This window comes from Linepithema humile, chromosome 2 (assembly GCF_040581485.1).
Source record: "Linepithema humile isolate Giens D197 chromosome 2, Lhum_UNIL_v1.0, whole genome shotgun sequence".
Lineage (NCBI taxonomy): Eukaryota > Metazoa > Arthropoda > Insecta > Hymenoptera > Formicidae > Linepithema > Linepithema humile.
In genome coordinates, this window is record NC_090129.1 from 17,936,763 (window position 1) to 17,950,822 (window position 14,060).

The 14,060-nt window shown below is 27.3% G+C and overlaps 1 protein-coding gene across 1 annotated transcript; it reads left to right on the forward strand.

Moving 5' to 3' along the window:
• Positions 1-2,240: 2,240 nt before the first annotated feature.
• On the forward strand, positions 2,241-4,048 carry LOC105678998 (uncharacterized). The gene is made up of 2 exons (XM_012378765.2): positions 2,241-3,329; positions 3,467-4,048. Exons 1-2 carry the CDS (start codon positions 2,282-2,284, stop codon positions 3,484-3,486), a joined length of 1,068 nt encoding a protein of 355 aa, XP_012234188.2. The 5' UTR covers positions 2,241-2,281; the 3' UTR covers positions 3,487-4,048.
• Positions 4,049-14,060: the final 10,012 nt, after the last annotated feature.

The following is a 14,060-nucleotide window of genomic DNA, read 5'->3' on the forward strand; positions in this document are numbered from 1 at the left end:
TTTCAGATTAGAAAGTGTTATAAAAAAGTAATAATAGTGAATTCGGTCTAACAAATTTAGTCACTCGCACTACATTGTTCTGTTACTTTGGTGCACACTCAAGACTGCTTATCAATCCAGAGCAGTGTAGTGCGAGTGACCAAATTTGTTAGAAATTCGTATTAAATGAAATAAGTGATATGTTGGTGAATGTGAATGCCTTAGTAAGTATCTACTACACCTTTGAAAATTTTTTATTTTGCAGGTTATTCATACATGATTCGAGACTTTAGAGGATGATTTGTCTAAAATAAATAAAATTGAATAGCTCAAAGTTTAATATTTCTGTTCTGAGTATCCTAGATTAGTTTCAACAATATTTGTAATTTTCAGTCAATTTTATATTTTAAAAAATATAGCATAAGTCGTCTTCTGTAGTTAACGCTATGATTGACAACAAAATTATCCACATCACAGTGTGGGCAGAGAATTAAGTGTAAAAAAATGTTTATATCATATTTTAGGTATATTATTGAATTTTATTTATCCATAGAAAAAAGATTATAAACATAAACTAAACAAAAAATCTTGTAAAACACAAAATGAAATTGACTGGAAATGATAAATATTGTTAGAACTAATTTAGTATATACATAGAACAGAAATATTGAACCTTGATAATTAATTTTATTTATTTTAGACAAATCATACACTAAAGTCTTGAAACATGTGCTGTTTAATAGAATGCTATACCTAATAATTAACGATACTTCATTACTTAACGACGTACACAACTTCTAATTGTAATATCAGTAACGAACGATAATGATATAGCATATTACAAACGTACGATTTAATGAAGGGAAAATCTTTTACCTTTAAAATATAATACAATTATAAACATAATGCAATTATAAACATAATGCAATTATAAACATAATGCAATTATAAACATAATGCAATTATAGCAAATACAGCTATAATTTAAATGACTCGTTGATATAATTTCAACTATATCTTTCACTATTATCGATATCAACGAATCGTTACGATAAATTTCTCGATTAAGTAATCAGCGATTACGATCATTATCGATAAAATAAGTATGTTTTTTTCCACCAGATAACATCAATAACTAAAGAATGCATGATTAATTATGTTTAGAAAACAGATTAATACTAAAATTAATAAACAGATAAATAAGCTATAATATTTCATTCTGTTTATTATATCAATGAAAAGAGGTTTGCTCTCTATCAATTTTTGACTACGTTCTTGCGTGGCAAGACCACGCAAGAACGTAGTCTACAGTAAACTACATGTTAATTTCATTACTTTGAGGTGTAGCAGCGCCAAGTTTTTTTGCGTTTTTTAATAAATATTTTTATTTTTTAAATATTTAAAAAATTTTTTTATAATATATATAGTATATCTAATAATATATATAGTATATATAGTATAGTACATGTAAAATATGATAAAATATAGTGTATAATATAATTAATTATATATACGAGAGCTTTATGTACAAGAGTTTTATAGAAATAGTGTTCAAGTTTTTTCATAGTTCTTTAGTCCCACTTGGTGCCATTTCCTGATACCACATTTTTTTGTAAGAAGTATATAGAATAGCTTTTTTTGAAAATTTTAATATACCTATACGACAGGTTTTTTTGAAAGGTTTAATATATACGACAATTTTTTTGAAAAGTAAAACAATACTGTTTTGTTTTAGTTGTGATAAGAGCTTGTACTTGGCGCCTTTTTTTTACCTTTTTTTAAAAAAGGTAATTTTTTGATAGATATTATTTCTTTTTTTTTAATCACATAATACAGAAGATTTTAAAGCAATTGGATTCTGCATCAGTTCTTGATCTCTATTTCTTTTTCAATTTTTAATATAAATAATGATGACTGCTATTTTTCTTTTTTCTGAGTGTATCAGTTGCATTTATCACAATATCAATAAATTCGGCACACAAGTATTTCTTTGGTATAATAATTACTTAAGATACAAATATTTAAATGTTTAATATTACTTTAAACATTATTTGTTTAAAGGATTAGTTGTAACATGTTTTATACAGAGTGCCACTGGTATGCAAAAGAGCCGTGAGATGTCACCGCGTCACTTGATATCTGTTGAATTGGCTTGACCGACGTATCAATATTTACGTTGAAAAGAAAAACTATATCATGTTTCTTCCTTTATTTTCTTCTGTGGAACAGTTCGCGGTATAAAGGCTCCTGTATGTAAGACTCGTATTCAGTTAGCTGCGTCTAGTCAGTTGAAATAGACACAATGTCAAAAGTGGACATAACTAAAGACAATGTGTGGGATTATTTTAAAAGAATTAGCGAAGAGAAATTTCAAGCAAAGTGCAGGAAGTGCGGAGATAGTTTTATCTACATCAACGATTCAACTTTTTTAACACACTTACGTTCAAGCAAACATAAAATTTATTTTATCGATGAAGCAAACAAAAACTTAGAAAAAACTAAACAGGATATATATTACAACTCAACATTCATAAAATGTGACATTTGTGAAAAGCATGTTTTGCAAGAAGATTTTGACGATCACATACAATCACATCCTGTAGAAGAAGTTGCATATTATGAAGCGAGCAGAACTAAGGAGGAACATATGAAACAAATTGATTCTTTTGATGCGAAGTGCAAACTGAAGAATTGTAATACATTTATACGTCTTCAAATTGCATCAACATTATTACACCATTTATTAAGCAAGCATAAGAACGAATTGGAAAATATGCAAACGGGCGCAATAGATGATGCAACTAATGTCACAAATAAGGAAGAACTATTGCACAATTACACATTACACAGGCCTCATTATTTTAGAGCAAAATGCAAATTTTGCAACAATTTTCAAGGATATTATGTCGACACTAAAAAGTTTCATCAACATTTAGAAAAACATCATAACGAAGCTACTTTATACGAAAAAAAAAACAAAAGATTTCCGTGGAAACTTTTCAAGTATTATGACGAAAAGAAATTACAATGTTTTCTCTGCGAAAATTTGCATACTGAACCGTTTCTAGAAGACTCGTTACTTCAGCATATATTCACGTACCATGAAGAAATGTATAATTCATGTTATTATGACCATAACGACAGTGATTGGGCCTGGAAATACTGTGACATCAGTGGAGATTTTCAAGTGCTATGTCAAATTTGCTCTGAAAAAACGGATCTTGATATTCAATTAACGAATTTACAACACCATATTAATAATACACATCTGAACAAATCACCAAGTGGGAAAGAAGAGTATAAGATAGCTGGAGAAAGCCAATCACAGAAAGAAAAAAGTAGAGAAAAAGGTGACAGTTTTATTGTTAATACAATTATATATGTGCATATAACTAATTTTAACTTTGACGAGTTGCGTTTTAGTAGAACAAATGCAAACAATAGCCAGACAACTTGTTTCACATGTAAATAGTTATAAATTTTATAGGTTTATCCAAAGGTGAATGATGCTAGCGGCAATCATGTAGCACGACAACCAGGCACCACGAAAGGCAATCTTGACTTTGGTAATTGAAACAATTTATAATAAACACAGAAATTAATGTATCTCTCACATGTAATAATTCGTTCTATTTTTACAAAATTATAAATACGTTTATAAATTGACGCTTTATGAGAAAGATTAAGTTTCATTTTTGAAATTTATAAAATATATTTGATATATTTAATATATTTGATATATTTTGCTTATATGTAATTTGTCTTAAATTTATAAACTATGCTTGTAATTTTATAAAATAAACCAATTTTATAAAATAACAATCGACTCTCCGGTTCAGAAACAAAATCTGTTAATAAGTTATTCAGCAAAATATTTCAGTTTAATTTTTCTTTCTTACAATTCTATGTGTATCTTAGTCGTACGTGTAGCCTGAACATTTATTGTACTTTAGGTAATGTAAATTTATTACGACTCCCTAGTGATTTTTTTATTATTAGAGGTTTTTGAACTACATGTAATATTAATGTAATAATAATTTGTGGTAAAATACGAGTATGTCAGTTTAAATTTTGCAGTTATTATACTTAGCCTTTTAAATTAATAATACTTTGAGTAAATAAAAAAGATTAATTTCTCATTAACGAAATGTATGCTGTAACATATGTAAGACGATTTCTTTATACAATTGAAAAATATTTAAAACAAATGCTTATTGTATCATTTGGCTATTTTCATAATGATTTTTAATTTATTTATTTAATAACACAATGAGAAGCTAACGTCTATCAAATAAATTTGATAATAATACAAGATTTTTCAAATGTTTGTAGCTATCGAAAATCTGAAAAAACAAAAAATTATAACGACACAACTTTTTAATTATTATAATTCAAAATATAATTGAAAAAATTAAAACAATTCGAACAATATTTAAATTAATTGTATTTTAAAGGTTATAATTATTTATGATTAAAGATATAAATTGCGATCATGACACTTCATAAAACTAAAACTTAAAGACATTGAAAACATAATGTAAGCAAATGTATGAATAATGCATTAATTCTCTAAAGTATTACAAGTATCTATAAAATTGCGTCATTTTATTATTTTAATATTACGCTTATGTAAAATTTTTTAGATTACTTGTTTAATACTATCAATGCTTGCATGATTCAGTTTGCGGTACATAATTTTGAATATGGACATAACGCATTTTCAATTCATAGTAATTTAATTAAATTAATAGTATTATTATAATTAGACTGAGTGAGAATGTTAATACATGACATGTAACAATTATTGTTATACTTAAAATACATATGCATAAAAGAAAAACACTTTATTTAATTATTTTATAGAAAAATATTTAGTATGTTTACAGAAAGTAAAAAAAATTTAACCCACATATAACTGTAAGTAGCAGTAAAAGAAAGCAAAATTTTATTTTGCATGCAATTTACAATGGCAATAGTTATTTAAAATTATCATAAATTTATTTAATAAATATAGCTTTTTAATTTAATATATTAATCATAATTTTATTACATGAGCTGGCAAAACTAAAAGTTAGAATTTAATACCCGCAATTATTATTTACATCATATAGAAAAACCACAGACGTTTCGGCCTTGGGCTTAAGCCATCATCAGTGTGGAATGTAAACAAACAATTTTTCGATAATCGATCTAAAAGTCACAACGTAACGCCTTTTAAAAATTTTACATTTAACACCATTTGATACATATTTAAGATTGATTTCAAACGCAATTCCTTTGATTATATAATTTTTATCGTTGTCTATATATTCCGATTTTTTGATTTCGAGATTGAAACGCAAAATCGTATTTTCTTAATTTGATTTCTTTATAGTCAATACTCTAATGTCTAATTAAAATTAAGACGATATTGACCGCACCAATGTTTCTAATGTTTCTTAATTACATTACGTTGATTAAAAAGTGTTCAGAAAGCGTCACCTCATTTTCCGCAACTAGTGACAGTAGTTGTTCAGAATCCTCAGTGAATACAATGTTATAAAATGAAGTTGAGTGAGTAAGAATATAAAGACGTTACGGAAAATGAGACGATGCATTTTGAACACTTCTTTATAAACATAATGTAATTCAAACACACTGAAAACATTGGTGCAGTCAATATGGTTTCAATTTTAATTAGCAACGGCATCAGAGTACATAACTATAAAGAAATCAAATTAAGAAAAACGGTTTCACGTTCCAACCTCGAAATTAAAAAATCTGAAAATATAGACAACAATAGAAAACTATATAACCAAAGAAGTTGCGTTTGAGATCAATCTTATATATGTATCAAATAACGTTAAATGTAAAATTTTTAAAAGGCGCTGCGTTGTAACTTCTAGATCGTTTATCGAAAAATTGTTTGTTTATTTTCCACACTGAAAATGGCCTAAGCCCAAGGCCGGAACGTCTGTGGTTTTTCTATATAATGTAAATCAGTGCTTGGAATTATCTCAGCATTTCAGCCGATTCTCGTAGTTGATGCCTTTCTTATTTTTACCACGCGCACATGAGCCGTTAGAATCAGCGCCGTCGAGTGTCGAGAACGGCACTATCCAATTAATGATTAGATTCGTCTCCCTTTGTTATTAATATTTAAAAAATGTAATAAAAATAGTTTTTTTTAATTTTTAAATTTATTATGGAAATATTCCATTAGATTTCCACGTCAGGTAATATTGTTAATGCATCTTTTCGTCAAGGTCAGTCCTAGCGCTGAAGCGCGCTCGGTAAGGAGAAGAAAAAAAGCGTCAATCACGAAAGTCGGCTGAACTGCTGAGATAATTCAAGGCACTGATGTAAATAATTGTGAGGATTAAATTCTTACTTTTAACCCTACCAATTTATGTAATAAAATTATAATTAATTAGTTAAAAGTTTACGAAAAAATATAAGCTGAATCGTATGGAATTACACCAGTTTTTCGACTTAAATATATACATGAGCACTAGTCGGAAACGTTATATTATTATAAGAAACAACAATATATATATATATACACAATTAATGTTAAAAATGTTAGCATAAAAAATTAAACTTTTATTTTTGGATTGTAAATTTACAAACATGTAGTAATTTACACCTATAAATGTCGGTCTCAATATTATCCACAATAATTATTATAAATTTACACAACAGTATCTTACAGTAAATTGTCGCTATATTCGTGCTGAAGATCATTGTGTATTTGCAAAATGTAATGTTGCCGACATAGCATTTGGCTTAAAAGACCAAAATGTTTCCGATTAGATGCGGCGCAAGTTGAATAAATGATGGACAAAATAAACAATAAGTCACCGCATACACTTCAAGCACAAATTAAAATAAATTTTTGTGTGGGACGTTATAAAACGTTACATTTATTGTATACAAAAAAAACTCCATTTACATTACTATGTGTAAAATTGTCATTATTATACTGTGGAGTATGCGCGATAAATTACGCGTAATTTAGCAGTAAAGTGTAAACGACGCGATAAAGTCACTAAAGCCAATTGAACGTTTAAGCAGAATTCGTAACAAATTATGGCAATTATACAATGGCCTAGTTGCACAACGCATGGAGTAAGAATCTTTCAAGTCGCAGCGTGCAGGCAATTGATTAGCAAAAGAAATGTAGTAAAGATAAGGTTATCAAAGATAACTTACGTCTCCGACGAGGAACACTTCGCGACATGCATGGAACGAGTGACCTTTGAGTCGACGCGCGAAATGTTCGATCAGCACGTCGCTGAATGCACGGCGATAATCACTGTACACCAGTGCTAATTGCGATAGAAAAATAAATATAACAACGCGAGCCACTTAGTTGCAAAGTTTTATATTTGCGAAAATAGACTTTCTCGAAACTGCTTTCAAGACTGTTTCTCGAATATTCCATAAAGCAATAATTGTTGAATAATTATAAGCAATAAGAATTTGCATGAAATGTACCAAGTGCAGCAATGATTTAATTCGGTGCTCTATGCTGTGTTCGATATCGAAGCGATTTGTTTCATAAGTGATTTTAATATTTGAAATCGTACTTTGCTTACTTCAGAAATAATACGAAAATAAATACGTAAAAATTTTATAACATTAATATTAAGAAAAATCGTAAAAATGTTAGACAAAGTTCAACATAAATAAAAGCAAATCTTTTCACAATTTTCCTACAATCATTTTATGCGAGATTCAGTTCAAATCATTTTTCAAGTCAGATCATTTATTAAAAATGGAAAATTGCAGATAACATATTACAATTCAAATTTTCAGAGCAAAATGTATTAAAATTTAAATTACTTGATTGGTCTAATTTTAATCTGCAATTTGCAAACTCAGTCTTAAAAATTTAATACGGATTTATTGAAACGTAATACAAAAATCTTTTGTTAAGAAGATATTGAATTACAATTTTCTACATTTAAATTTTTTAAACATTATTCGCAAATGTAATACAAAGGAATGATAATATAACATTGTAAATTATGAAAATTGATCAGTGATTAGCTGCCAATTATGCATTTTTGTCTGCTAATTTTGTAAGTTAAGATTATATAAATATATTGCATAACATTCGGACAAAATATTTTATAGATACATATAAAGGTGTACTTTCATATTTCTGCAATCAACATACACTGAAAGGAAGATATGTGATATTTCGATTATAACTGCATTTTAATATAATCGCGATACTCATTTTAATAGAAATTGTTAGTATAATGTCAGTAATGTAATAACCTGATACGTATAATATTGCCACAAATAACCAACCATATAGTTAGAACACCTATGAAAATAATCTTGGTGCCAAAAAGCAATATAAATCATGATTACTGCTATTTTTCTTTTCTCTCACTGTATCAATTGCATTCATCAGAATACAATAAATTCGGCATACAAGAATCTTGGCATAGTAATTATTTAAGATACAATTAATTAAATATATAATATTTCTTTAAACATTATTTGTTTTAAAGATCAGTTGTAACATGTCTTATACAGAATACCACTGCAAAGTGGCCGTGAGATGTCACCGCGTTTTTCGTTAACTGTTGGTTAGACTTGACCGACGTATCAATATTTACTTTTAAAAGAAAATTATATCATATTTCTTCCTTTATTTTCTTCTATCGGACACTTTTCGGTATAAAGGCTCCTGTATGTAAGACTCGTATTCAGTTATCTGCGTCTAGTCAGTTGAAACAGACACAATGTCAAAACTTATAACTAAAGAAAATGTGTTGGATTATTATGAAAAAATTCCCGAAAACAACACTCAATTAAAGTGCAAGTCGTGCGGATTAGATTATGTCTACTTCTATTATACATCTTTTATAGAACATTTACGTTCAAACAAACATAAAATATTTCATAGAAGCAGCAAAGAAAGACTTAAAAGATAAACCGGATATATATTATAATCCAGAATTGTCTGCATGTGACGTTTGTGGAGCTCCTGTTTTGCCTGAACATTTTTGCGATCACATCCGAAACTTATATCTTCCAGAACAAGTGGCATATTATGAACCGATCAGGACTAAAGAGAAACATATGACACAAATTAGTGAATTTCATATATTTTGCTTATATGTAATTTGTCTTAAATTTATAAACTATGCTTATAATTTTATAAAGTACAACAATTTTATAAACTAACAATCGTCTCTTCGGTTCCGAGACAAAATTTGTTAAGATGTTATTCAGTTTAATTTTCATTTCTTACAATTCTCTGTGTATCTTGGTCGTACATGAAGTTTGAAAATTTATTGCACTTTAGGTAATTTAAATTTATTATGACTTTTTAGTTATTATTATATTATTAGAGATTTTCGAACTACAAATGATATTAATGTAATAATAATTATTGTTAAAATATAAGTATGTCAGTTTAAATTTTGCAATTATTATACTTAGCCTTTCGAATTGATAATGCTTTCAGTATAATAAAAAAATAAATTTGTCAATAACGAAATGCATGCTGTAACACATGTAAGACAATTTCCTTATAGAATTAAAAAAATATTCAAGACAAATGCTTATTGTATCATTTGGCTATTTTATTAATAATTTTTTATTCATTTGTTTAATAACCTAATCAGAAACTAACGTCTATCAGTTCAATTCAATAATCACACTAGATTTCTCAAATGTTTGTAGCTATCAAAAATCAGCAAAAACAAAATATTATAACGACACATCTTTTTAATGATTATAATTCAAAATATAATTTAAGAAATTAAAACGGTTCAAACGACTTTTAAATAATTGTGTTTAAAAATTTATAATTATTTATGATTAAAGATAGAAACTGCAATTATGCTACTTCATAAAACTAAAACTTAAACACATTAACAGCATAATGTAAGCAAATGTATAAATAATGTATTAATTCTCTAAAGTATTACAAGTATCTATAAAATTGCGTCATTTTATTATTATAATATTACGCTTATGTAAACTTTTGTAAATTACTTGCTTAATACTATCAATTTTTGCATGATGTTCTGTTTGTGGTACATAATTTTGAATATGGACATAACGCATTTTTCAATTCATAGTAATTTAATATAATTAATAGTATAATTATAATTAGACTGAATGTAAATGTTAACACATGGCATGTAATAATTATTGTCATACTTAAAATACATATGCATGAAAGAAAAACGCTTTATTTAATTATTCTATACAAAAACTTTTAGTATGCCTATAAAAAATAAAAAAATTTTGACCCACATATAACTTTAATTAGCAGTAAAAGGAAGTAAACTTTTAATTTGCTTGCAATTTAATTTTCAAAAAATTATTTTTTTTCGTGTATAAATTTTCAATGTTATGTTTATGTAATAAATTATTATAATGTTTTCGATATATGAAATGTTTCGCAATGTAAAAATTATATGTTTTTTTTTCATATTCTATTAGTAACATTTTGCTCTGAAGTAACACCCAAATTTGATGTTTTTTAAAATTCGATTTCTGCAAAATATTTAATCATTGTCCTGTATAAAAAATGCTGGATAGAATTTTCCAATTAACTCAAATGCTACCTGGTTTAATAAATTGTTTCGTAACGTTAATGATTATCTGATAATGTAATTGTGCAGTCTCTGCAGAGTAACAGTAAAACAGAGCCACGTTCTGGCACAGAGATTTTCCAATGGTAAGAAGGGTTTTCTGTTTTCTAGAAGAGATCCGCGAGACATTGCATTGTAAAAAAATTCGATAAACTTTACCATAACGCAAAGAAGATGTTACAGTACATGTTAAAGTAAAGTAATAACAAAAATTTATAAAATTTATTTCGAAAAATTACATGTTTTATTTGTGTGATCTGATTTAATATTCTTCCAATGACAATAAATTTCTTGTAAATTTTTCGAGTACCTTGCTAAATAAAATTAATTAGTCATTAAAAAAATGTTTTAATAAAACCGAAATAATATAAAATAAATAAAAAAATTAAAGTTAAATAATAACATTACAATAATAAAATATGTTATAAAATAAAAAATAGACAATGATAAATTTTGAATATGTGAATTACGTTAATGTTCTATTGGCTAAATATTAAAATTAATAGTATTATTAAAGATTTAATTTATTTTATTAAAATTATATTGTTACTATTTTACCGTATAGAACATAAAAATTAAAGTTTAATTAAAAATGAAACCAAAAGTACAACTGTAAAACGGCAATAATCATTTAAATTTGTCATATACTTATTTAATAAATATAACCCTTGAAACTGATACAGTAATACAGTAATCATAATTTTATTATATGAGCTGGTAGAGTTAAAAGCTAGAATACCCGCAATTATTATTTACATCATATAGAAAACCACAGACGTTTCGGCCTTGGGCATAAGCCATCTTCAGCGTGGAAAGTAAACAAACAGTTTTTCGATAAACGATCTAGAAGTCACAACGCAACGTCTTTTAAAAGTTTTACATTTAACACTACTTAATACATATTTAAGATTAATCTCAAACGCAATTCCGTTGGTTATATAATATCTATTGTTTATATTTTCCGATTTTTCAATCTTGAGGTTGGAGCGCAAAACCGTATTTTCATGATTTGATCTCTTTATAGTCATCTACTCTAATACCGTTGCTAATTAAAATTAAGACCATATGGACTGCATCAATGTGTTCAATGTGTCTTAATTACATTACGTTTATTAAAAAGTGTCCAAAAAGCGTCACCTCATTTTTTGCAACTAGTGACACTAGTTGTTTAGAATCCTCAGTGAATACAATGTTATAAAATAAGGCTAGCTTGATGAGTAAGAATATGAAAACGTTACGAAAAATAAGGTGACGCTTTTTGAACACTCTTTCTTTTTTTTTGGACACTCTTTGGTTTTAACAAATTATGAATATTTGCTAATAACTTCAATGATTTTAAAAAATAAATACAAAATTACACGGAAAAAATTTTATATAAAAGATTACTATAATAAAAGAAATTAAAGGTAAGTTTAAATGCTATCGCTATTATGTAAAAAACAGCAAAAATTTTTATAATTTTTTTATGATCCGCGACTACAGTTGCATATAATAATTTTTGATATAAAATTTTCCCCGTGTAGGACTAGCGCCGTCGATTGTCGAGAACGGCACTATCCAATTAATGATTAGATTCTTCTCCCTTTATTATTAATATTTAAAAAATGTAATAAAAGTAGTCTTTTTTAATTTTTAAATTTATTATGGAAATATTCTATTAGATTTCCACGTCAGATAATATTGCTGATGCATCCTTTTTAGAGTGGTTTCCAACATTTAAAAAATTTTAATAATAAATGGAAAAGAATTTAATGATTAATTGGATAATGCCGCTTCTGACGTTCGGCGAAGCTGGTCCTAGCGTTGAGATGTACTCGGTAAGAAAAAGGAAGGAGGCGTCAATCACGAAAATTGGCTAAATGTCGGTCTCAATATTATCCACAATAATTATTATCAATTTTAGACAACAGTATTTTACAGTGTAAATTGTCGCTAAATTCGTGCTGAAGATAATTGTGTATTTGCAAAATGTAAGGTTACCGACATAGCATTTGGTTTAAAAGACCAAAATGTTTCCGACTAGATACTGCGCAAGTTGAATATATAGTGGACAAAATAAACAATAATTCAACGCATACACTCAAAACACAAATTAAGATAAATTTTTGTGTGGAATGCTATAAATTATAATAACATTTACTGCACACAAAAAGAACTCTATTTACATTACTATGTGTAAAATTGTCTTTAATATACTGTTGAGTATGCGCAATGAATTACGTGCAATTTGGCAGGAAAACCACGTGATAAAGTTACCAAAGGCCAATTGAACGTTTAAGCAGAATTCGTAACAAATTATGACAATTATAGAATGGCATAGTCACACAACGCATGGAGTAAGCATCTTCCGAGTCACGGCGTGCAGACAATCGATCAGCAAAGGAAATGTAAAGATAAAGTAATCAAAGATAACTAACTAACAACGCCCCGACGAGCAACATTTCCCGAAATGCACAAAACAAGTGATCCCCGAGTCGACGCGCGAAATGTTCGATTAGCACGTCACTGACCACGGCGATAACCATTGTACAACAGTGCTAATTGCAAAAGAAAAAGAAAAATAACAACGCGAGCCACTCAGTTCCAAAGTTTTATATTCTTCTCGAATATTCCATGATGCAATATTTGTCGAATAATTATATGCAATAAGAATTTGCACAAGATATATCAAGTGTAACAATGATTCAATGCGGAGCTGTATGCTGTCTTTGATGCAATTTATTCCATAACTGATTTTAATATTTGAAATCGTACTTTGTTTATTTCAGAACTAAAACAAAGATAAATACGTATACATTTTTTAATATTGGAATTTACAAAAATCATGGAAATGTTAGGTAAAATTCAACATAAATAAAGGCAAATCTTTTTGCAATTTTTTCTGCAGCCGTATTATCCGAGATTAAGTTTAAAACATTTTTTTAGTCAGATTATTTATTAAAGATGGAAAATTGCAAATAACAGGTTACAATTCAAAGCAAAGTACATTAAAATTAAGATTGCTTGATTGGTCTAATTTTAATTTCCAATTCGTAAATTCAGCCTTTAAAATCTAGTCTGATACGGATTTATTGAAATTTAATACTAAAATATTTTATTAAGACATAATTGAATTACAATTTTATACATTTAAGTTTTTTAAACATTATTCTCAAATGTAATACAAAGGAATGATAATATAACATTGTAAATTATGAAAATTGATCAGTGATTAGCTGCCAATTATGCATTTTTGTCTGCTAATTTTGTAAGTTAAGATTATATAAATATATTGCATAACATTCGGACAAAATATTTTATAGATACATATAAAGATGCACTTTCATATTTCTGCAATCAACATACACTAAAAGAAAGATATGTGATATTTCGATTATAACTGCATTTTAATATAATCGCGATACTCATTTTAATAGAAATTGTTAGTATAATGTCAGCAATGTAATAACCTGATACGTATAATATTGCCACAAATAA